A 26,528-nucleotide genomic window follows, 5' to 3' on the forward strand; every position below is an offset into this window, starting at 1 on the left:
TTAAGTTTCCTTTCTGATGGACAGGAGACACAGTCCTCCTGTGTCCTCTGTAATGTTAAGTTTCCTTTGTAATGGACAGGAGACACAGTTCTTGTGTGTCCTCTGTAATGTTAAGTTTCCTTTTGGATGGACAGAAGACACAGTCCTCCAGTAAGTAATATGTAAGGACCCGTGCCGGTCTTGGCCTGGAACACCATCTTAACTGTTCATCAACAGTGGACACATCACTGCTGGACCACAGAGACACATGTTCTCCCTGCCAGTGTCGAGGTTTCTTCACAACAGATAATAAAGTATTGTTTTCTTATTTCATTGGGTGTGCTCAAGCCTTCGGCGAGAGCACAACCTTTGTTCTCTCACATATATATTATTATTGGGTGTGCTCAAGCCTTCGGCGAGAGCACAACCTTTGTTCTCTCACATATATATTATTATTTATTTTTATTGTTTATTTTCGCCCCCCTAAAACTCAGTCAATATTTGGCCTACATACACAACGGCGGTGTCAAAAGGTTCGTCTTGGTAGCGATTGCGTTGCTTCTATTGGAATTTACGTTCCGTTGCATGGTTTGGGCTTAAGTTAAGTTTTTGTGGCGAAAAGTGAAGCTAACGGTGGCTAATTTGCTAGCCACAGTCACTGACGTTACTAACGTCACTACGTCACTAACGTCACGAAAACACGCGTGACTACCTTTGGCAGAACATTCGTTTTGCATCTGTTAACTTGGGGGATAGCTAGGCTAACTATAGCTTTACTGCAAGGCAGCTGCAGGAACGCCACAAGCAAAGAGGCCAGGGTGATAACTATTTACTCATTTTACTTTGTGATATAACACACAATTGTGATGTGTAATGTACAGTATAAGCTGATATTATTAAGGAAGTACATCTACTTTCGGAAACAGTAGTCTACTATTTCACTGAAGTATTAGCATCATGACATTAGCCTGTGTTGCCCGGGCAACACATACTACAGTGGTCTATGATGTAGCGTTATCTGTTTTCAATCGTTAAAATAAACATTCCTCACATATACATTTTCGTTGTAGGATTTATTCTGACATTAGTAAACGATTTGTTGGTGAAATTACCATTACCTGTGGTTTAAAACCAGTGTAGCTCACTGCAACGCTGTAGCTTACGCGAGACACACTACAAAAACATCTACACTACACAGCTGTTTAGGAAGTCAAACGGCGACAGAACATGTTCGGCACTCCCCTTACTTAAATCAAAAGTCTATCTAACTACTAACCTGAACTTCATTGCCACATCCTAAACGTTGTCAATCTGTTCATGAAAATTATTAATTTCATTTTAAACCGTACAACGGAACGTTAAATCCAATTCAACCAACGCAATCGCTACCAAGACGAACACAGCAGTAGTCTAGTACTGTATCGTAGTAGTACAATTTACCGGGGCAGCTTCTCCATACAGGGCTATATCGCATTTTGCGTTGTTACTGACAATGATCGCTACCAGTGAGCTTTTTATAAATGAGCGATTTTCCATTAAATAAATGTCAAGCTTATTTACGTTTTGGGGGGCATATTTTCAGTTAGCAGATGGTACTGTTTGAATCGCGATTCCATCTTCTTCTGCCGGGTAACGTCGTAGAATAATCTTCAAAGGGGGTTCTTTATTAATGAATGAATGCAATGAGTAGGATAAATGCCTGAAAATATCATGAGAAGGGAAAAACTTAAAATGACGTTTAAATCATAGAGATTAGGTCCATTTTTACACCGGTCTGCCAAATTTATTCGTTTTGTTTCAACGATGAGGCTGCCTCTTGCAGGGGAAATGAGAAGACATCTATTTCATTCTACACTTCACTCGTATTTTCAGTTGTAAATGAGCAGCAAAAAAAAATGCTTTTAAATCTGTCATCTTTATAAAAAAGCTTATTACTAAATTATTTACTGTGTCGTCTCAGTTACACTATCAGGGGTGGGAAATACTGTGATTTGCTAAAGTAGGCAAATGGCTAGTAGAACATAAAATTTCATAATAATTTCAGTAAATCAAGCAGCGCTGCAAGACCCAGTGAAATGTTGTATATCCTACAGCTAGCATTGGCTTACTCAACTTCGGTAGGCCATCCTCAGTATTTGCAAGTTAGCTAAACTTAGCATAAACTATATCTAAAATAATTTTGTAGGCATAACAATGGATTTAGTTACTAAATGTTGGTGTTAACTTTTTATTTTTTCTAAAATGGTCCTAATCTCTATGACAAGTTTTTCCCTTCTCGTGATTGTAGTATGACCCTCTGGATGCCCCGTACCTGGGGCTGTATAAATGTATCAGTGGGTTGTCATGGAAGCAGTTCAGTAAATATGCCAGCAGACTAAAGACATGCCGTTGTCCGTATCCATTTGTAATGCAAATTACCACAGTGATATCTTCAGGCATTTAGCCTACTCATTCATTCATTAATAAAGAACCCCCTTTGAAGATTATTCTAACAACAACGTTACCGGCAGTAGCTATCTCAGATGGAATCGCGATTCAAACAGTAGCCTACCATCTGGTACTGTAACTGAAATATGCCCGCAATAACGTAAATAAGCTTGACATTAAATTAGCTGCACGGTCTGTAGAGATCTTGGGAGGAAGCCACTTTTTTGTGTTTTGCTAATGCAGAATTCGGTCAAATGAAATCGATAGACGTAATGAGTGGCACATTACGTGAAATAACATTGGATTTTATTTTGTTTGAGTTTTAATAACTTGTCCAGTGGGGCAATTAGCCAAAATTAATATTCCAGACTTGCCCTACAAAAAAATACACTCGTCTCGGACAAGCCTTAATGTCGAGCCCTGTAGCTACATGGCTAGACTGTTGATACAGATCAGAAACCATCATATCTTGGACACCCAAAATCAGCAAATCTCACAGGCAAATCAATTACATATGAAGGCCTTTATATATGGCTACAAACTTCTGCCCGGCGTCTAGCTGGCTACTTGTTACTAAGTAACAACTTTGTTGCAGAGCATTCTTTCTTAGCTACAAACTTCTGCCCGGCGTCTAGCTGGCTAATTGTTACTCAGTAACAACTTTGTTGCAGGAGCATTCTTTGTACATTGCGAGCTAACAGTGTCCGGTAGGCTACTTCGCTATAAATAATGATGTCGCTATAAATAATGATGTTAAACCGAGACCACTCAGCCCTAAAAGAAAATGTAAGGTAAAAGAAACTAAAGAAAGGTTTGATGTTAGGCTACTTTGAAAATTATAAATAAAATAGGCTAATGTAATAATAAAACTGCTAAATCATTCTCTAACTATAGGCTCCTCTATATCTTGCATAATGAAACATAACGTTTTTTAAGAAGCCTAATCAAAAAGCCTGCGCTTGCCCTCATTGGGTGTGCTTTGCCTTCGGCAAGGGCACAACCTTTGTTCTCTCACATATATATTATTATTCTTTTTATTCTTTTTGCCCCCCTAAAATTCAGTCAATATTTGGCCTACATAGACAACCTAGGTGTCAAAAGTTTCGTCTTGGTAGCGATTGAGTTGCTTCTATTGGGATTTACGTTCCGTTGCATGGTTTAAGTGGAAATTAAGTTTTTGTGGCGAAAAGTGAAGCTAACGGTGGCTAACTTGCTAGCCACAGTCAATGACGCTACTTACGTCACTAACGTCACGAAAACTCGCGTGACTACCTCTAGCAGAACATTAGTTTAGCAGCTTGTTAACTTCTGGGAGATAGCTAAGCTAACTGCTTTACTGCAAGGCAGCTGCAGAAACGCCACAAGCAAAGAGGCCAGGGTGATAAGTATTTACTAATTTTACATTGTGATATGACACACAATTGTGACGTGTAATGTACAATATAAGCTGATTTTATTAAGGAAGTACATCTACTTTCGGAAACAGTAGTCTACTATGTCACTGAAGTATTAGCATCATGACATTAGCCTCTGTTGCCCGGGCAACACATACTACAGTGGTCTATGATGCATCTGTTTTCAATCGTTAAAATAAACATTCCTCACAAATACATTTTCGTTGTAGGATTTATTATGACATTACATTACAAGTAAACGATTTGTGGGTGAAATTATCATTACCTGTGGTTTCAATCCAGTGTATCACTGCAACGCTGTAGCCTACGCGACACACTACAAAAACATCTAGCTTACACAACTGTAGGAAGTCAAACGGCGACAGAACATGTTCGGCACTCCCCTTACTTAAATCAAAAGTCTATCTAACTACTAACCTGAACTTCATTGCCACAGCCTAAACTTTGTCAATCTGTTCATGAAAATAATTAATTTCAGCCTAAACCGTACAACGGAACGTTAAATCCAATTCAACCAACGCCATCGCTACCAAGACGAACACAGCAGTAGTCTAGTACTGTTCCGTAGTAGTACAATTTACCGGGCAGCTTCTCCACACAGGGCTATATCGCATTTTGCGTTGTTACTGACAATGATCGCTACCAGTGAGCTTTTTATGAATGAGCGATTTTCCACTAAATAAATGTCAAGCTTATTTACGTTTTGGGGGGCATATTTTCAGTTAGTAGATGGTACTGTTTGAATCGCGATTCCATCTTCTACTGACGGGTAACGTCGTAGAATAATATTCAAAGGGGGTTCTTTATTAATGAATGAATGCAATGAGTAGGCTAAATGCCTGAAAATATCATGAGAAGGGAAAAACTTAAAATGACGTTTAAGTCATAGAGATTAGGTCAATTTTTACACCGGTCTGCCCAATTTATTCGTTTTGATTCAGCTATGAGGCTGCCTCTTGCAGGGGAAATGAGAAGACATCTATTTCATTCTACACTTCACTCGTATTTTGAGTTGTAAATGATCAGCCCAAAAAATTCTTTTAAATCTTTGTAATCTTTATAAATAATAAGTATGCATTTTTATATAAAATATACAGAAATATCAGTTGTAAAAATGTCATTAGAGAACGGACCCCTGTGGAACCGACGCAAGCAAGCACACCCTACAATTTCCCCAGAAATTGTACCCTCTCTAGTTCCCCTTCTAATGCTCGTGCATAAGCTATTTTACTATCTACCACATACTGTCTATTTTCCTTGTCAACCATAGAAAACTAACACTATCTTTATAAATATATCATAGTCCCATGGCTCCAGAAAGTAATGGCATTGCATTTGACTGTAAAGTCTGTCAGATGATGGACAGCTGCACCTCTGTACACCAACAGCTGCACCTCTAGTCATCCGTCCGTCAAACTCCTGAAGTTTCCAGACGACACCACCCTCATTGGGCTCATCTCTGGTGGAGACGAGTATGATTATAGGTGGGAAGCGGCCAACCTGGTGACCTGGTGCAGCCAGAACAACCTAGAGCTCAATGGACCTCATTCACCAAATGTTCTTACGAACACATTTGTTCTCAAACCCCACTTACGCAGTTTTCACAAAGATTCTGGCATTCACCAATGTTTTCTTATTTCTTAAGAACAGAATTTACGCACACCCAAGAGCACTCTTACGCACAATTGAGAGCTGACATGTTTGCGCAAAATAAATTGTTATCGTCCGTTCTAATTTAAAATTGAATATTTCTCTCCTTTATAATTTTCCAAGTAATAATTTTTATTATTTTACACATTCTTTTTGTTTGTTTTAATAAATACACACTACACTTACACTTCTGCTCATTTGTAAAGCACTTTGAATTTCCATTGCGTATGAATTGTGCTAGGCCTATATAAATACAGTATTTTACAATCGCTATGACAATTTTTTCAATACTTTTAACAAGTTTCCTAAACTCTTGACACAGTTAGCACAACATCCGTCTGTATTGGCTATACCATTAACACATTTCTTGGAGCTTTCACACAAAATGCATAGAAAAACACAAATGTTAAATGCCTGAACTTCTTTTACACACAAGCTCAACCAAGACCAAAACTATCCATTTTTACTGCCCAATTTACCAATGCTTTCACACTGTATGTCGGAACAGATAACATCATGTTCAAAACCTAACTTATTGGCTAAAGTCAAAGTGAACAGCTGTTCATATTGTAAATTGAAATACAAACATATCCCCTGTATTTTATTCCATTGCTACTGAGAAACAGCTGGTTGAAGTTATGCAAATACTGTAAATCACAGCTGATTCCCAACTCGGAAACACTAAGTACCAGGACAAGGGAGAGGAGTGGGGAGAGGGAGAGGAGTTAGAATGTGTGGTGGTGCTCATAGAAGGGCCAGAGCTAGGGTAATACTGCAAATGAAAGCTATATTGCATTTTTCTTGCAGTAATGTCCTGTTGCAAAGGAAGCCTTTACTGCAGCAATTATGTTTCTGTCTTTTTTTCAATGCAGTAATGCAGTAATGCATTTACTAAATCCAACAAAACAAAAATGTAAAGAGGCTTCAAAAGAAACTGCATTGCAAAACACAATCTATGATCCATATACTGTGAGACCTGACACATATACTGTATAATAGAATGCAGTTTCTGTAATTTCATCAGATGTTAGTGTTTTTTTATGACATGTGCTATGATTGATGAAATGTTCCTGTTGAAAGAGAACGTGTGTTAGTGTTTTGGTAGACATGGTGTATTGTTTAGTGTATTTTTGTGTTATGAAAATGAGCGTTTGAGTTTAGTTTACAATGTGTGATTTTGAACATGAAATTAACAGTTTTGCCAATTGTGTGTGGTAGGTGTGTTGGTGCATTAAGAGTTAAGGAAACTTGTTAGATGTATTGAAAAGATTGTCATAGTGATTGTAAAAAAACTGTAAACTAGCCTTGCTTTGCCTTCAATTCAAATCAATTATGTTAACAGGGAACGTTGCCATCCAATAATAAGTGACTTATCATTGTATTTATAGGCCCAAAGTAGGCTTATTCCACACACTAGGACTACACCACACAATGGCGTATTTATTGCTGCTGCAAAATTTTGCAGATCGTTCCCTGAGGAGGGAACACATCTTCCTTGACCATACCGATTTATTTGCAGAGAGCGACAAGTAGGCTACCTGTTGGAACGCTTTAGGCTACCAAGAGCAGTCCTCATCAGTAAGTCAACTGATTTCTATGTTTTTTTGCTTAAGAATTCAGATTAAAATTAAACCATTTATTTTTCACTTCATCAGTTCTGCGCCCTTCTCCAGATACAGCGTTCACTGCATGAGTAATTGCATTCCATGCATCGGTTTTATTTACTAAAGTTTTTCTGTCTTTTGTCGAGGCCTCCACCGTCTTTACCACGTCTTTTTGACATTTCTCTGAGTGTGCACACGGCCCTGCCATCTCATACCCTTTTATGGAAATTAACGGGGCGTTTACCTATGCTAAATAGGAGCAACGGGGCACAAGCTTTCAACTTACGACATATTGGGATTCATCATTCTAAGATCAAACCTGCAAACAATTCTGCTGTTTAGGAACACGTCATGAATCACACGTAGACTTTTCTTAGGAACTTTCTTAAGAACAAATGTAAGAAATAACTTAGGAAGATATTGGTGAATGAGGCCCAATGCTCTTAAGACAGTGGTGATGGTTGTGGACTTCAGGAAGAATACAGCCCTACTCACCCCCATCACCCTGTGTGACTCCCCAGTCAACACTGTGGAGTCCTTCCGCTTCCTTGGCACTATCCTCTCCCAGGACCTCAAGTGGGAACTGAACACCAGCTCCTTCACCAAGAAAGCACAACAGAGGATGTACTTCCTACGGCAGCTGAAGAAATGCCAAGGACAAGTGCAGGCTGCAGCGTATCATCCGCACTGCTGAGAAGGTGATTGGCTGCAATCTGCCTGCCCTCGAGGACCCTGAGGCGAGCAAGGAAGATTGTGGCTGACTCCTCCCACCCTGGTCACTCCCTGTTTCAGTCACTCCCCTCCGGCAGAAGGCTGCGGTCCATCGGGACCAATACCACACGCCACATGCCCTTCCGCTGTTGGCCTCTTCAACAAGGCCAAGGGTTCACACTGACTTAGTATTGCTAGTTATGTACCCTTAGTATAGTTAGTCCTCATATTAAAATTTTAGATTCCTATATGTTTAACCCTCGTGCTGCCTTCGGGTCACATGACCCAAAGGTTCATAACGAACCATCGTTGTGTTTACCCAATTTTACCCAATACAAAAACAAATACAAATAATTTTCTTTTAACCATTCCAATGTGGGGGGTCTGAGACAGCCCGACAGTTAAAAGAAAATGCTTCACTTTGTTTTTGTATGAGGTAAATTTGTCGCAATACGACGGTGGGTCACAATGACTGATGGGTCAGAATGACCCGAAGATAACACAAGGGTTAATGTTTGCACCTTCCTGCCAAAGCAAATTCCTTTGCAAACTTTCATGGCGAATAAAACCCATTCTGATGGTCACCCTAAATGATTTGGCGTCTGTCATAAGTTACTGTTTGAAATCCAAGCTTACCCTAGCCCAAAAAACATCTGAACAAAATCTCTAGTTTATATTTTTATATATAAATTAAGGTTGTATACATTGGCAATAAAGAAAAAATACAAAAAACAAATCCATCTTTCACGTGAAAATGTACACAACGTATTCAATAACTTACAAATGCTTATTTGCATAAAAATAGAGCTCTTTACAAAATATTTTTGATACAGACATATACACTGGCTCTGAATTGTTTCAAACCAAATGACTATTTAATTAAAACATTTAAAGCTTTCTAAACTGACTGACTTAAGCCTGATTTTTCATCTATTGACAAGATGGTTTTGTCGTCAATAAGAAAGGTGAAATTACAAAATATATTACATATTAATAACACAAGACATTTGCCAAATAGAATGCCATCAAATATCAAAACTGTATAAATGTACAAAATGTCACTACAATGATTGGATAAACCTAGTGATACAAACAGCAGCAATGTTATTTCATATTATTTTTGGCAGCCATGCACAGGTATGAAAGTATGAGCTTCTATTAAATGTCTCTTCTTCCAGATAACAAAGTCTGACATCAAATACAAGAAATCCTCAAAACACTTTAGATTCTTCACGTTGTTGTTTTGACTGATGAAATAATAATGATGTCTTTACTTAATCTTGCCCCACGTATTCAAGGCACTGCAATGATACTTGATTTTACAATCAGTGCTCATTACTCCATATACACTCACAGAGACTGAAATAATATAACACTTACTAATGGGACACTGCTCTTTGAAAGTGTGCACATTCTTTATATACAGGAATGTTGATGTGGAAGCCTATGGCCCATTAGACATAAACAGCCATGTACATCAGTGGATGCCGACTGAAAAACACACATCAACACAAAAACTCTGGCACTCATTAGTTACATGCCACCAAACCCTAAGGTCTCAACTAATCAAAAACTTCAGATAACTTTTGATTAATCTTAAACAACTGATCTCACTCAAATTTGCAGTCACTTGGCAAAACCATCTCAAGTATAATTTGCCATATAGGTACTATGGTACTGTGAGGGTATCTAAATTTCTTGCCTCCTCATCTCCTCTTACTCCTCTTTGATTACAAAAATGAGCTTCACAGATTACTTTGATTGAAGCACAGTTGAGAGCTGTGAACTTCAGAATTATACTATTTATTAGAACCAATGTACAGAATATAGGCATAGGGACCATACACTTTGTACCAGTGGGAATAAAGGTTACATTTGGTTTGGCTGTGAAATACATTTCCATCTGTAAAAGCAGTTCAGAGCATAAATATACTCAATTTACAAATACACCAGAGGATATTAATAAACACACTCACAGAGTGTAAGAGCAGTAGCTATAAAAACAATTCACCAACACCAATCTCGTGAAGATCTAAACTCATACACACTGGCGCAAACACACATGTACAGACACGCATACACAAACGCACAACTACAGTGTCTATTCCTGAAGTGTGCTTTGAATTTCTGAGGATGCGGTCCTTCAGAAACGTGCCGATACTAATGTCTTCATCCAGAATAAAAGCATGTGAGGCCAAACATCAGACCATGGTGCAGACAGTGTTGAGGTTGGGATCGAAACGGACAACTTTCCCCTCAGTTGCTTTTGCGTTGGTGTTGTACATAGGGTTTTCAAAGGTGGCTTGGCCATTGTTGTTTTCATGGACCGAGCAGCCTGTGTATTGAGTCTTATCTGTTTTCCTGAAAATGCAAACCACACAAGGGCCATCAGTCAGACAATCATGTGAAATTAGAGGTGTTAAGTTTTGACAATAGTATTGCTTTGAAAGTCACAAGCCTGTATGGCTAACTTTTCATACTTCTCTCATGTACGGCTACTGTAATGATCAACCGTTATTTCCTAATTAATAATAATAAAATAAAAATATTAGTGACAACTAATGAAATAACGATGACATTTTAATATACCGTAATTTTTGGACTATAAGCCGCGCCTTTTTTCCCCATTTTTCGACCCTGCGGCTTATATAACGGTGCGGCTAATCTATGGATTTTTACAGCTAACGGCCACTAAGATATTAGTACATTTTCGCTTTAAAAAAATATAAATATTCAAAGATGTGCCCACTTTTTCAAGGTTTTTCAAAAATAGCCAAAGTTAAGTGGTTAAATGATTGTGACGCTATTAACAAATTTTTCTGGGGAACCCCTAGCACTCCCTCAAGGACCACTGGTTGAAAACCACTGCTGTAGATCACTGCCGGTATGTGCGCACCGTTTAAGTTTGAAAGTTGAAAAGTTTGTGTCTGAAACGCTATGTGATACAGTACAGTTTACACAGCACAGTATATGTTCTGTAGCTACTATTGCACTAAATGGTAACACTCAGTGTGCGAAATACTCGTGGGGGGGACCCCCCGAATACAATATTCGGGGGGGTCCCCATCTCTCGATTGTTGCGCAATACCGATATAAATTTGCTCAATATGCAGTAGGCAGGGACGGACTGGGAGTAAAAATAGGCCTTGGACTTTGATCCAGACCGGCCCACCAGAACAGGCCCTGTATATGCCACCAAAGTGCCCTGCTAATGCATGCACATTCTGGGTTTGATGTGATGCTAGTAGGGAGTTCTACAGTTAATGCGAGCGCGCATGGCGCGCGAGCAAATTTTTTTGGCTGATTTGAGCGAAAAATTGTTTTTGGAGCTTTATGTAAAATAAACATGGCGCTACCGATGGTCAGTCCGCTACTGGCAGTAGATATAACATTACAGTAACTATTTTATGGATGCAAGCCAAGACAATCAGTCTATAGCCTACATGACAACACACACACACACAAACTTAACCATTTTTGATAATCCGATATGCTATTATTCTAGTATTCTACTATTATTCTATATGGTAGGCTAGTATTCGTAAAGCAACACTGACATAAGAGGTTGCATTGGCTAAAGTTGTTTGTATGCACGTTGTTTTATAACAAGTGCATTGTCATTCGGTGCCTCTTCATCTCTGAGTGCCACCTTTTTGGATGTGAACCCAAAGTGTGTGAATGATACACTCTGGTTAGCTTTCGCTTGCTAGCCATTGACTTCTCAACGTTTCTGTTTGGCGCACAGGACTGGCTGGCTCCGCTTGGCCAAAAAAATGGTGAATAAATGTTTTGATTTCTGAATACTGAACATGGTGAGCTTAAAAACATTTTTGTGACCATTAGTGACAATATTTTTTTTATTTATTTAGAAAAAAATTGAGACCGCCTTCAAATTTTGCTTTTGAGGCTTTCAGGGGGGCTCATGGGTTAATCGGGGGGGGGTCGAGCCCCCCCAGACCCCCCCGTATTTTGCACACTGGTAACACTTGAATACGTTATACAAATATGCAACTTGTTTGTTGAAATGTTAATAAATGGGAGCTTCCTCAAGCAGCCATCTCTTTCCCGACAATCCCCTCTGTGCACGAACCCTTACATATGGTAATTAACCTTTTCATGTTCCTGTTAAATTTGCCTGAAAACGCCTAAACAGCATACCCAAAGTAAATTGGAAGCTGTTCTTGAACCATTTGGAGTACATGCATGTAAATGATCTCTTTTGAAAGCTGACACTCTGAAGTTATGTCCCCTGTTGTCAGGACCCCTGTCAGTCCTTCTAGTGTTGAGTAATAGAAGCTTGAACACAAGGAAAGTGAAAATTTCTATTTCCGCCTAGATTTTGTTTTGAAAACAGAGGCCTGAAGAGGCCTAGAGGTGGTAGGTATTATCTGGAAGACTAAATTGGACCACAGGTTGAAGCCTTACCCAATTCAAATCAAAAGTCAAACATAATACCACAATATATTCATATTTGACACATGTTTTTATAAGAGTACATCCAGGAATTTTCTAAAAGGGTCTTTTGGAGACTCCAAAATGACCCTTTGTAACCAAGGTCAAGGTCAAATAAAAAGGTATTATTTTTCATAATTGTTATCTCTGGCCCATCTCTGGTACTTAGAAATATCATATATAATAGCTAAATCCCTAATTAGTAATACTGAAACACAAAAACTGAAGCATGAACACATTGGAGTGCTTTATCTGATTCCAAGGATTGGCGCACAAAGAACACTGATTCTGTCAACCATATTGCGCAATCGACTGTTATTTTGAAGGCTCCACAGACGCATACAAATGAGGTATTGGCATTTTCAGCTAGCTGTCAGCTACAAGGCTAACGAGCTAATTTCAGAGCCAGTCGAAGCCAGTTCGAGAAATTTGTTTAGAACGAGTGTGGGGGGGGGGGGGCGGGGGGGGGCAGGACGCACAGACCTAGTTGGCTTTAGAGGGCTGTCAACGGGGCATGGAAGCTCCTATTGGGTCGAACAAGGTGTCAATCAAAAGGGGAGGGTTCAACGGACATTTTGAGACCTTCATTTTGTAAATACTCCGTTGATAAATCGGAGAAAATAACACTTTTATGTGAACAAGTTGTTTCTTCCTTCGGCTAACTTGCATAATGAAACAAAGGATAATGGCTATTCATGAACGTAAAACATTGTATTTGGACGAATTACTTTACATGGTTAGATACTTTGAACCCTTGGGACTTACGCAGATCAAGTTTTGATGGCATGATTTGCACACCTGGACCTATTTGAACAACTTAGGGTGAGTACAACTTTTTTCTTTGGCATTGTTGAAGGAATGTTCACCGGAAAAAGACGTTGACTTTGCTTGCTATTGCGACTTGATCTTGAATTGGTTTATTTCAATGGAAGCACAAGAATCGTAGCTTTCCAACGATGTATAACATGTGTAGCGTCTAAAAAATATATTTTTTAGAATTTAGTGCGTCCTAACTGAGGAAGGGGGAGGCAGCATTTTTGTCTCGCGGGCGAAACAGGAGCGTAAACAGGTTAAACATTAAAACACCTGCGGCTTATAGTCCAGTGCGGCTTATATATGTACACATCATTCAATTTAGCTGCTGCGGCTTATATTCAGGTGCCCCTTATAGTCCGAAAATTACGGTATATAATTTAATTTGATACCTTTTACTTTAAGAAACAATGTAAAACTAATTGTGAAGACACGAGCGGTCACATGACACCTGATGGTCAATTTAAAAAAACATGTAACATATGAAATCACATGTGACCTCCATACCTCTGCTTGTACAGATAGAAGGCCAGGCCGGCCAAGATGAGGGCAAAGAAAGGCACCAGAATCGCAACGGCAACAGAAATACTGTTGGTGCCATGAGGGGTGTCAGGAGTGGTGGCATTCTCCTTAACAGTCATACCTGGCAAAAAAAATAAGACGACATCGTCGCAAACTCATTTTTGATTATCGATCAAAGTGTCAAAATGAACTAGTGTATAAGATGCTATGGCCACCAAGCAATTCGGTAACCCACACAGCATCTTGTACTGAGAATGTGGTGGCAGTTTTGATGAGGATGGCCATGCTGATGATAAGGATGACTATGACAATGATGATGTACAACAATAGGGGTGCTGATTTCAATGACCAATGTGATCACTTGGAGTGACAGTAATTAGTGCTAAAACCTAGTCTCTGCAGTCCAAACGAGCCGTAGTCTTTGCCTTGAATGAAGCCTTGAAACACATAACTGCCACCATCGTGTTCAGTGGAAACCTTAAATAAGAACATAAAGACAACACAAAGTTCTTTCAGAAACATATTTGGCTCAAACGATGCTCAAATGACGTCAGACACACTGTTGCAGAAGAAAAGCTATCTATGGAGCATGGCGACTAAACAGAGCCACATAATCAACGTTTAGTGTCATTTTGAAGGAAATGTTAAAAGTTGTTGAGTGATGAGGCAGAACTGTATTGCACTTACAAAGCCATCCATGGCCCAGGTCTCGTCGGTGATCCTGCTGAAGGTGGTGTGGGCCAGAGCCCTCATGTTGTACAGCACCAGCATCAGACGAGCTTCCTGGTTCTTATACACTCCTGCAGAGGAGAGAGTTTAATTTATACAGTCCATGACAACCTCAAAGACATTTTTAAGGGGGGGTCAGATGGCTGAGTGGTTAGGGAGTCGGCAGGTTGTTGGTTCGATTCCCGGGCTTGCAAAATGACATTGTGTCCTTGGGCAAGGCACTTCACCCTACTTGCCTCGGGGAGAATGTCCCTGTACTTACTGTAAGTCGCTCTGGATAAGAGCGTCTGCTAAATGACTAAATGTAAATGTAATGTAATGTTAATCAAATAGTCATGGACGAGAACATACAGAAATAGATTTTGAGTTTGATTAAACCAACCTGACAATTGAAAAACAGGAAGGGGGAAAAGTGATTGAGATAACTCACCTGAGAGCAGGAACTCCATGCTGCTGTCAGTCAGAGTCACGTTGACTTTTCCTGTGGTCATGTTGAATCTGGTGATTGTCAAAGTCATCGGCTGCTTCTGGCCCTTGTAGTGATAGGAGCCTTTCCAGATGAAATTGGGAGCGAAGACATCATCAGGGACTGCAGAAACAAGAAATCCATACGGTTAGACTTCTGACACCACGTAGTAGCAACGAGTTAGGTTCCAGAGTGATTTCCAGCACATAATCATGTTTTTTTGCTGTCATATTTTCCTTAAGTATTCCCATCTGGCTGACATCTCTGATGTCTGTCTGGTGGAGTTCACAGATGTTCACAAATTGAAAGACTTAACATGTTTTCATGTCTTGAAAGTTGTACACGCCTATAATTATAAATTGAGTTCTGTACTGTTAAGTACACAGAAGATTGGCATACTAAAAGGTGTCATACAAGTGAACGTGAACACAGTGTTGCTGTTGTATTCCTCCCATCACCTTTGGTGCAAGAATTATGTTGAATAATGGGTCAAGTCTACATTTGTATTAGTTTTAGTTTTTACATTTGCAGTTCGTACAGAAGGATAGAAACAACATGTTTCTATCAGGATGTTCTTCTTTAAGGAACAAACGTGTGGAACCTCAGCCACCACTCCTCTCGTCTTACCATTTATTTTTGGACTTGGTGTCCCCGGAAGTGGTTTAGTAGTTTTCTCAGTCAATTTGGAGCCTACTAAAGAGACATAAATATGTATGTCACAAATCAGCATCCACACACAGCACAATGAGACACCCTAAGAATGTTCGAAAAATAAACACTGCTTGACTATAACATTTTGCCAACATAGCACATGCCCTTCATTTTGCATTCCGCTAACTCACAAGGATCTCTTGCCACGTAGATTTTTATGGTGACCATTAGCTAGTCACCTAGTGGGGGTAGGGTTGATGTTGTAAGTGTCCATTGCAAGGGACGCAAACATGCACACACATGCGCAAGGTCTATGCAAGGGAGCCAATGAAAGGAGAGCCATGTGACAGTTGTATGAACCAATGTCTGTGAAGAGCGGTTTCGTTTACAGTCTTTCTCAATTACTAAAACACTAAAACCCATTGGCTGAACAAAGTTCTCAGTTGCCTGAACTCATGTAGCTAATTGTGCTTGTCTGTTGTCAATACTTTAAACCATTTCACATGGTAAAACACAATTTGCAGATCTCACTTAGACTTTTCAGCAAAACTCTAAACACATTCTCATTCTCAAAACACATTCTGCACTCTAATGCCATACTGGTAAACACAAATGGCAACAATCAAATACAAATAGAGAAAACATGTCATTGACAAAACACAACCGCTCAAAATTGATTTCACTTGTTTCAAATGATGTGGGAAAATATTGCTTGTGATGTCGACGAAGTGCTCTGGCCTGACCCAGCCCAAAGACAAGAAGAAGCACATTGATCACATGTTTACTCCTTTGATTTTTGTCCCTTTTACAGTTTTTCACAATTGCTAAAACACATTCTTGAAACAGTCACCCATTTTCTCAAAACTGTAAACACAAAACCTCATCTTCAAGCACTATTTACAAAACCTCTGAATCTTGCAAAATGAAACTTTCGCCTCAAAACAGTTTTACCTGTGCTCAAAATCAAGCTTTCGCCTCAAAACAGATTTACCTGTGCTCAAAATCAAACACTGCTTTCAAATCATAAACAAAATGATCAAAATGATATACACTATCAAGCAGTCAGTAAACAATACACAAAAAAATTGAAAACACCTTGTTCAAAACATATAGTTGTCAAGGAACATTTTTACGTAACCTCAAAACCAATTTCACATTTATCCGTCATTGTCTTTTGATGAACGACAACATGTTCTATCATAGTAGCTCAAAATGTATCAGTAATTACTACTCTGCTTTGCTCTTTGCAATTTTTTTTGTTCTTTCTCCTCCTTGTACCCCTATACAGTACTGTACCCTGCATCTCACTACTCACTCTTGTTCTTTGTTGATATGAACCTGCAACCAGTCAAAATCTATTGAGCAGTCAGTACTGTTACTGTAACAAATGGAAAGCACAATGTTCAGGGCCATACAATTTGTTCATTGTACAGTATACAGCCTACAATGCACTGTACTACAGTATGAACGAAAATGTTTTGAGAATAAACATGTTCTTCTCCCTGAGAACTATATGTTTTGAACAATGTGTTTTCTATTTTTTGGTGTATTGTTTACTGACTGCTTGATAGTGTATATCATTTTGATCACTTTGTTTATGATTTGAGAGCAGTGTTTGATTTTGAGCTCAGGTAAATCTGTTTTGAGGCAAAAGTTTGATTTTGAGCACAGGTAAAACAGTTTTGAGGCTAAAGTTTCATTTTGCAAGAGGATTCAGAGGTTTTGTAAATAGTGCCTGAAGATGAGATTTTGTGTTTACAGTTTTGAGAAAATGGGTGACTGTTTCAAGAAATGTGCTTTAGCAATCGTGAAAAACTGTAAATAGTTAGCTTTTTAACAACATGCTAGTGGACAAACTTTGTATCACCATGGCGTGTGATGTTTTTGTCTCCTTGTGGGCCGGCCGCAAGCAATAAAGCTTTCTTAACTTCTTCACCGACTGACTGTGCAATACTTGATAGATTAATATTTCTGACACCAGGGCTTCCAAGTCATCTTTGCAAGATCACTGAAGTAACATTAATGCAGACATCATACATCAATGACATCTTGGCAAAGAAGTTTCCAGAGCAACTCAAAATTATTTGAGTTGAGATAACAACCTACATTTGAACATAACCAATATATAGCTACGGGTTTACATTAAGTTTGAGAACAGTTCTACTGGAAAAACACAAATGTAAAACACATGGAATTCATCTTTTTTTGTGTCAGCACATTTCTCAGTGATCACAAGTCTCTCTAGGATCAATCTAATCGTATGAGAGCAGAAAGAGGCGTGTGTGTAAATACCTCGGCACACAGGGACCCTGCCGGTCCAGCTGCCGTCAGAACGACAGACACGATGCTCAGAGCCTCCAGATAGGATGTAGCCGGGCTGGCAGCTGTAGACCAGGGTGTAGCCATAGCTCGGCAAGTCCAGACCAACCATATCAGCATTGGCTGGGTTCTTTGGCTGCTTGCAGGAGTGAGCTGCATACACACACATACACACACCACAGACATGTACACACACACACACACACACACACACACATCAAACACTTGCATACCAGTTGATATTCACTGGGACATTTGAAAGCATTGTTGTCGAAGCCTTTAGCATTATCCTTCCAAGCAATTATGACTGTGAAACTAGAAACTGGAAACTAATAGCTCAAGTTCACAGAGTTCACAAAATGATGTAAGTATGTATATTATCCATCTTCATGTACCATGTCGATAATCAGTTCATTTCAAACCAAAAACATGCAAATGGGGAGTCAGGTGGCTGAGCGGTGAGGGAAGCGGGCTAGTAATCTGAAGGTTGCCAGTTCGATTCCCCGGCTGTGCCAAAATGACGTTGTGTCCTTGGGCAAGGCACTTCACCCTACTTGCCTCGGGGAGAATGTCCCTGTACTTACTGTAAGTCGCTCTGGATAAGAGCGTCTTGCTAAATGACTAAATGTAATGTAAATGTAAATACACTGTTAAAAAAAGCCTGTGATAGAAGAACTGAAAAAGGGTACATTACCAATGGAATACAAATATAAAAGAGACAGCATATTTTTGCTAGTGACTGATTGAATGAGTGGCCAGCTGTCAAATATGAGACAGCTATCTGTGAGTCATGGCATCAAATTGGCCCTTCATGGCGTTGACATTAACTGTGATTGGGTGTGGATGGAAGCAATGAAAAGCCAATGTCTGTGCTTCATCAAAGAGGAGTGCTGTGGAGAAACAGGGACAGCATCACAGAGAGAGCACCAATGGTGGTGCGGAAAGGCTGGCTGCATCATCGTATTTTGCAGAGATTCAGCTAGCTAGCATGTGCCTATGCACACATAATAATAATAATACATTGTATTTGTAATGCATTTTTCTTGCAATCAAAGCTCTTCAGTACATTATGATCACAGTCTTACAACATAATATATAATAACAAAAACAACAATCACAATCAAATTAACAATTAAAAACCCTGTTTAACCTAAGTTCTAAGCATTTAAGTCTGTGGATGTATGTGTCAGTTCATGCATGAGTGTATGTGTCTGTGCATCCGTGTGTGTGTGTGTGTGTAAGTCTGCGTGTGTGAACTCCACACCATGACATGGACAAGACTCGGCCTGTTAGGCTGCTGGAGACAGTATGGACCAGTTCTCACATGCTTTAAAGCACCCTCCGTTACAACATGATGTTCTAGCAACACATATCTAGCAGGATGATGGGAGTACAGAGAGCACAATCCCAGATGAGTTGTTCATGAATATATCATGTTGTTTGCGTTCAGAACATTGCATGACTACAACATTTCACATCAATTGTGCTTCAAGCCTCTCAACAGAAGTCCAGTCTGTGCTTTGTGGCGGAAGGAGAAAGGGGGTGGAACAGCCTTGAAGTTATTCCCAAGAGTCACAGCAATTCCTGAAGTGATGGAACACACACACAACGCAAACATACAAACCGCAGTGCAGCAGTGAGATCCTTCTGGACTGTTGAGTTAGGGATAACAGTAGAACACACATTCTCTGTCTGCTGTCTCAGCAGATTTCCCCTCAGGAAAGGGGATACATCTCCTAATAACATTAACGTCATTATCCCTTCCGCCCGCTCAAATATTTACCATATTCTACTGAGTCAGACTCATATTGAGGTTTTGCAGCACTGCGTCAATCCATCATAAATGGCTGTGCATGAAACTTCCTTACAAATATGAAACTCCTGCTGACTACACGGGGTGAAGGTAATGATGGGAGCTCAGGCAGAGGTGTTGGGCAAATGTAATTCCCTGGTGGACAGACAGCCACACTGTAATCACTGTCAAGACCCCACTCAGAAAGGCTGGAGAGAAGGGAGTCTGATTGAGGCAGGGGCAGCAATCTTTGAAGAAGGGTGGTGGAGGGAGGGGAGTGAAAAGGAGGCTGGTAGATAGGAAAGGTGAACAAGCGAGGGAGAGAGAAAGAGAGAGAACTAGAGAGGGTACAATTTCTGTGGAAATTGTAGGGTGTGCTTGCTTGCGTCGGTTGCAGAGGCGTCCGTTTCTTAATGACATTTTTACAACTGATATTTCTGTATTTTTTATATCAAAATGCATACGTATTATTTATAAAGATTACATAGATTTAAAAGCACACATTTGTTGCTGCTCATTTACAACTCAAAATACTAAGAGTGAAGTGTAGAATGAAATAGTTGTCTTCTCATTTCCCCTGCAAGAGGGAATGGTGATCAGCTATACAGCAGCCTCATCGTTGAATCAAAACGAATAAATTTGGCAGACCGGTGTAAAAATTGACCTAATCTCTATGACTTAAACGTCCTTTTAAGTTGTTCCCTTCTCGTGATATTTTCAGGCATTTAGCCTACTCATATTTCATTCATTCAGAACTCCCTTTGAAGATTATTCCAACAACGACGTTATCGGCAGTATTCTAGAGTTGGGGCGAGCTATTTCAGATGGAATCGCGATTCAAACAGTACCGTCTGCTACTGAAAATATGCCTCCAAAAACGTAAATAAGCTTGACATTTATTCAGTGGAAAATCGCTCATTCATAAAAAGCTCATCATTGTCAGTAACAATGCAAAATGCAATGTAGCCCTGTGTGGAGAAGCTGCCCCGGTAAATTGTACTACTACAGTACAGTGCTGTGTTCGTCTTGGTAGCGATTGCGTTGGTTGAATTCGTTTTAACGTTCCGTTGTACGGATTAGGCTGAAAAAAAAAAAAATCATGAACAGATTGACAAAGTTTAGGCTGTGGCAATGAAGTTCAGGTTAGTAGTTAGATAGACTTTTGATTTAAGTAAGGGGACTGCCGAACATGTTCTGTCGCCGTTGGACTTCCTAAACAGCTGTGTAGATGTTTTTGTAGTGTCTCGCGTAGGCTACAGCGTTGCAGTGCTCGAAGGCGTGAGCACACCCAATAAATATATATGTGAGAGAACAAAGGTTGTGCCCTTGCCGAAGGCAAAGCAAACCCAATGACAGAAGAGAGACACTCACAGATGCATTTGGGCTGAGAGCCACTCCAGGTCAGGTCAGGCATGCAGAGTCGAGTGGTGGAGCCCTGGAGCAGGTGTCCCTGCTGACACAGGAACTCTACCTTACTGCCCACCTGAAAAACACACACAAACACACCATTTATAGATATGTCTAGTCATTTAGATAGGGCCTAGATATCTATATTTACACCATATTTACACATCACAGGTGCATTCCCTATCCGATATAAACATTAAATATTTATAGATGACAGCAATACATACAACATAACCACAAGTAGGCAGGGAGACTGTCACAGCAAACAGGTTAAGGCTGGCATCAGGGAAGCAACTATTGTACATTGCACAATATAACATCATATAACAATCTAGTATCAGAGTAAGTATGTCTAAGAGTGCTCTCATGTAATTAGAAATAAATAATTATGACCCTTGGAAATGTGAGAAAAGTACTATTCTGTGTCGTTTACTGTATATTCAGTGGACATTGCTTGACATCCAAGCTGGTTTGCATAACGATTCTGTGTGAAAATGTATCTTGGTCTACTTCACTTAGGCAAATCTCTCTGCTATCCTAATTGTGAGGAATTTACCACAGTAAACATACATTTTGTTATGAACGATAAATATTAAATAGTCTTAGAGGACAAAGGTCTTGGACAAAATAAGCTGCACTTCAGGATAATGAGTGTTATCAAAAACAGAAAAACCACCATGAACAAATGATCTGTGTCCTGTTGTGATCAAATATGAGTTAGGGGTGCATGTCCTTGCACAAACATAACATCATCCAAAGGAATACATGATCATTTCAAATCCACAACCATTTGGATCTCCCAGGCTAGTGAGTTGGTGAGCTGTGCATGCAGTGCTTTCTTTTTGAAACAGCACTTTGGTTCCATATCCCAGATCTTGGAATTATGTGCACCCCTTACCTATACAAAAAAGTCGAAAGAGCCATTTTGTCCATTTGTAACAAAACACTTTATGGTTTTATGGCAAAAACATGGAAGGGTTAATGACAGTCCCCTGAACTTGACTTACACTCACCGGCCACTTTATTAGGTACACCTGTTCAATTGCTTGTTAACACAAATAGCTAAAGAGCCAATCACAAGGCAGCAACAATGCATTTACGGATGTAGACGGCGGGCCCTATCTTGCACCCTGCGCTATTGACTTTTGACGCATGTATCATTCCTATTTTGCACCCGATGCACAGCGGACTTTTCGCTCCACAGACGCACGTCGGTAAATTAGGGAATGAACTTGCGCTCCCGGGGGCGGTTCAGCGAAAAGAGGAGGCGTGTTCCGGCGCAAACGTTCCCTGGTGCTATTTTGCAGTTTCAGAAAACAATTCCACCACAGACCTGGAAAAAAGTAGTCCAAAGTCAGTGGCGCATTATTCAGATGCTATTATAAGCGTGTGCACAACGCACATACACTTTGCTTCTCTCATCTACACAGACGCAACAGTTCCCATTTTTGCAAACCATACATAATTACAAAGCAAAATATTACCACACGAGGGAAATCATTGTGGAGATGTGAAAAAAGGCATAAATCCAGCTCCCAAAGTTACTTGTGTTTCGCGTTTGATACTTGCGTTTCAGATCGTTTAAATAAGGCCCGTAGTCAAGACAGCTTGCTGAAGTTCAAACCGAGCATCAGAATGGGGAAGAAGTGACTTTGAACGTGGCATGGTTGTTGATGCCAGACGGGCTCGTCTGAGTATTTCAGAAACTGCTGATCTACTGGGATTTTCACGCACAACCATCTCTAGAGTTCCCAGAGAATGATCCGAAAATTACAAAATATCCAGTGAGCAACAGTTGTGTGGACGAAAATGCCTCTCTGATGTCGAACCTTGAAGCAGATGGGCTACAGCACACCGGGTGCCACTCCTGTCAGCTAAGAACAGGAAACTGAGGCTACATTCGCACAAACTCACCAAAAGCAGGATAATGCACTATGTCCCAAACCTCAAATCATCTCAAACTGGTTTCTTGAACATGACAATGAGTTCACTGTACTCCAATGGCCTCCACAGTCATCAGATCTCAATCCAAGAGAGCACCTTTGGATGTGGTAGAACGGGAGATTCGCATCATAGATGTGCAGCCGACAAATCTGCAGCAACTGCGTGATACCATCATATCAATATGGACTAAAATCTCAGAGGAATGTTTCCAACACCTTGTTGAAAGTATGCCACAAAGTTCTGAAGGCAAAAGGGGGTCCAACCCGGTACTAGCGAGGTGTACCTATTATAGTGGCCAGTGAGTGTATATTTAATGGTTCAACCCGGAAATAAACAGGGTGTGTTTTTTGGGGAGCACTTTATCTTTTAAAGGTTCATGGCAACTCAACTCTGTTATCAAACCTGGGACCTCATTTATAAACTTTGCGTACGCACAAATGAGTGCATATGCCAGTTCGTACCCAAACTTTGGGATTTATAAAAAAAACTAACTTGTGACACTGTGACCCATGCGTACGCACAAAACTTTGAGAAATGGGAACTGCGACTCCAAAGACAGAGGGATGAAACTGGTAGTTGATAGTATTGTGAAAAAGACATCGAATTATAACCTCACACGTGTTCACTGGAGTGCATGATTTCCGATAAATACAAAACGGAGATATCTGTTTATGCAAAAGAGCCCCTCAAATATTTAATTGGGAATAATATTTGATTTAATCTATAATCATTCAACAGTTCTGGCATGTTATGAATTGTATTCTCATAAATAATTAGGTGAACATGCAGACAAATTAGGCTAAAACTGATGCTGTTGCTTCAGTCAGGCGGATGCGAATGCACAGTGTCATACCACACCTGAAAATGTTACTAACCCTATTAATATTAATTTGGGGCATGTCAGTGACCATTTATAGGCAATTTTGGGCGTTACTTGGGTGGGACAAGAAGCTTGCGCACATGCGCTCAATTTCCAGTTATTTGTGATGTATAAAGGAAAACCAGAGTGGTCTGTGTTTTCTGTGTTTCGTTTATACGCAACGTTTTCATGTTAATTCTACGCACAGTTTTATAAATGAGGCCCCTGGTATGGTAAAGTTTCTGTACTGTACCTTGAAACCCAGGCTAATATTCATAGAACCATTTTCAGGTGTTCCTGGGTTTTCACAGCTACTCCTGCTGGGATCTAGTACAAAGGAGAATGTGCACTGTATTTTAGATAATAACAAGAGAATCAAATAAATGGAGTAAGAAGCTATTATTCATCATGGCAGAACTAGCTTTAATGAAGGAAGGAACAGAGATGGCTTCATTTTACCAGACAAAATAGTCAAGAATTTAACAAACCCAGTTTAGCTTTGCGAGCTAATCCAGTTTTAAGTCTGTGGTGAAATGAAATTATAATAAATGAACCTTTTGCAGAGTTATTGTAGCCTACCAATGCAGCGTGGCTGTGACCCACTCCAGGTGCTATCCTCCCTGCACACACGTGTAGCTGAGCCCACCAGGACATAGGGAGCGTTGCAGCTGAAAGTCACTTCTGACTTGAATATGAAACTACGCCCCTCTCTCCTTCCTTGGGCTGGGGTCCCCGGATCTCCACAGAACTCGGCTGGAAGGACAAAAAAACACTTGGTCACTCCTGCAGTAACATGACTCATGTTGGCCATCTTTTATGGTGAATAAGCAGATACTGTGTTGGCATCTTTCATGTAGAATTCAGCTAAACAAATAGGATTTCAATCATTCCAAACCACCAGTTAATGCTTGTGGGAATGCAGTAAATTCTCCTACTGTAGTATCAATAAGTATCAAGTCAATAAGGGGTCTCCAACCTGACATCTGTTCCACACAGAGGGTCTGGAGCCAGAGATAAGTTCCTGCTAGCTCGCTCTGCTCTAAGCGCAGTCAGGAGACAGCGTCTCAACGACATTACTACAGAATACCTCCACATAAGCAGGGGATGGGAATACTGGCGATAGAGGCAGACCCAGTAAGCAACAAAGTAACTATTGTCTAGCAGCACTGTATGAACATATCAACTTTCCTGATATTTATCTCAATGTCTGACAACTGATTCCCCCCCTTCAGCAAATAGCCAAGCAAATATTTCATGGGCCAACAAAGAAATATTTAGATCAATCTCATGGGTGTGATGGTCGTGAGTTTTCTAAACGAAACAAAATCGGTCTCTGTATTCCATAGGCAAACCTAGGGTGCGGGGGGAGGGAGGGAGATGATAGCCACCAAACAGGTGATATGCACATCACTCACAAGCTTTCAGAGACTGGAATCTGCATACAGATGTAAGAACCCCACTCTCAGACATGTGAACTTCACAGACCAACTTGTTTGTTCTTGTTGTTGTCCCACATGAATTGTGCTACAGTACCAGTGAGAATACATATGTCTGTGTTACTGATAACTATCGGGTATAGGGCTGCAACAACGAATCGTTTAAATCGATTAAAATCGATTATTAAAAGCGTTGGCAACAAATTTCATTATCGATTTGTTGTGTCGCGCGATTATTACGCCACTCAATATGTCGCGGAGATGTTTGAGTATTAAAAAAAAAAGTTTAGTTGAGCGCGGAGCGGAGGTAGAGGAAAGGCCATCGGAGAGACGTTGTTGAGTAACGTTGTTCTGAAACAAATGGCGGAGGCAGAGAAATCAGTACGACCCAAGTCATCCAAGGTGTGGGAGCATTTCACACTAAATACATCGAAACAGTGTGTTAATTGACCGAGGTGAAGTTCGTTTCATATTCGACATTCGTCTCACATTCGGAAGACACTACTTTGCAGCATTGCGTTAGGGACCGGGTGAAAACACCCCATACCATTTTGAAAAAAAAATTCTGTGGAGACTTTTATAATATTTTTAGGAATATAAAACCTCAAACAGACACCAGAGTATCTTAACAATGTCTGGTATACTTCCACAGCCTTTACTTTTTCAATGAAGTTTCAAATAAAATGATAGAAAATCACTAATCTTTGAAAATAGCTTAATCCTCGCAAATCTGAACTTTTTTTCAAAATTGTGTCAAAAAATCTTAAATATACCAGACTATTCTAATAAAGTCTGGCCTACTTCCACAACCTTTCAATTTTCAATAAAGTTTTAAACAAAACTCAAATAAATTGCTCATCTTGGAAAATAGCATTAAATCCACGCTAATATTAATAACTTTTTCAAAATTTTAGCACTGTGAATTTGCACTGTCAGTTCTGTTTTTGAATAAAGGATTGGAAATTAATGCTTTTTTGTTTTTTTATCCGATTCATCGATTAATCGAAAAAATAATCGTCAGATTAATCGATTATTAAAATAATCGTTAGTTGCAGCCCTAATCGGGTACCCTGTTTTGGTTCTACTCTGCTTTTGATAATGGCTAGGTAATGCTTTAATGCAGAGATGATCACTTCTGTTGCATTACATTTGTTCAGCACCTTCATCCCCAATCATTAAAATACAAATCTGCATTTACGTTATGATGTATTCATTACATCGTCATTACAACACAAACTGTAAACATGTTCCTATAAATCTGTTTTGAAGAGCCTTCTCGCATTGCATAGGTATTTTAGTGATTAAAATAACAAATTAGCAGCTAGAACAACAGATGAATACACAAATACCGT

At 39.8% G+C, this 26,528-nt stretch overlaps 1 protein-coding gene across 5 annotated transcripts in view; it reads right to left on the reverse strand.

The window, feature by feature from the left end:
- Nucleotides 1–8,438: 8,438 nt before the first annotated feature.
- The window catches only part of LOC134022944 (CUB and sushi domain-containing protein 3-like), a 403,505-nt gene continuing 385,415 nt past the window's right edge, over nucleotides 8,439–26,528 (reverse strand). For 4 of the 5 annotated variants that reach the window (XM_062464691.1, XM_062464690.1, XM_062464689.1 and 1 more), the window contains 10 exons: nucleotides 24,320–24,493; nucleotides 23,994–24,067; nucleotides 20,902–21,013; nucleotides 17,712–17,891; nucleotides 15,396–15,461; nucleotides 14,733–14,891; nucleotides 14,261–14,373; nucleotides 13,963–14,050; nucleotides 13,559–13,694; nucleotides 8,439–10,147 (listed from right to left, as the gene is read on the reverse strand). In XM_062464691.1, the coding sequence (XP_062320675.1) occupies nucleotides 9,988–10,147; nucleotides 13,559–13,694; nucleotides 13,963–14,050; nucleotides 14,261–14,373; nucleotides 14,733–14,891; nucleotides 15,396–15,461; nucleotides 17,712–17,891; nucleotides 20,902–21,013; nucleotides 23,994–24,067; nucleotides 24,320–24,493 (1,262 nt within the window). In that variant the 3' untranslated portion in view covers nucleotides 8,439–9,987. Of the gene's footprint in view, nucleotides 10,148–13,558; nucleotides 13,695–13,962; nucleotides 14,051–14,260; nucleotides 14,374–14,732; nucleotides 14,892–15,395; nucleotides 15,462–17,711; nucleotides 17,892–20,901; nucleotides 21,014–23,993; nucleotides 24,068–24,319; nucleotides 24,494–26,528 lie in introns of those variants that run through there. The other variant, XR_009930720.1, reaches the window with a different exon arrangement.

This window comes from Osmerus eperlanus, chromosome 7, assembly GCF_963692335.1.
Source record: "Osmerus eperlanus chromosome 7, fOsmEpe2.1, whole genome shotgun sequence".
Classification (NCBI taxonomy): domain Eukaryota; kingdom Metazoa; phylum Chordata; class Actinopteri; order Osmeriformes; family Osmeridae; genus Osmerus; species Osmerus eperlanus.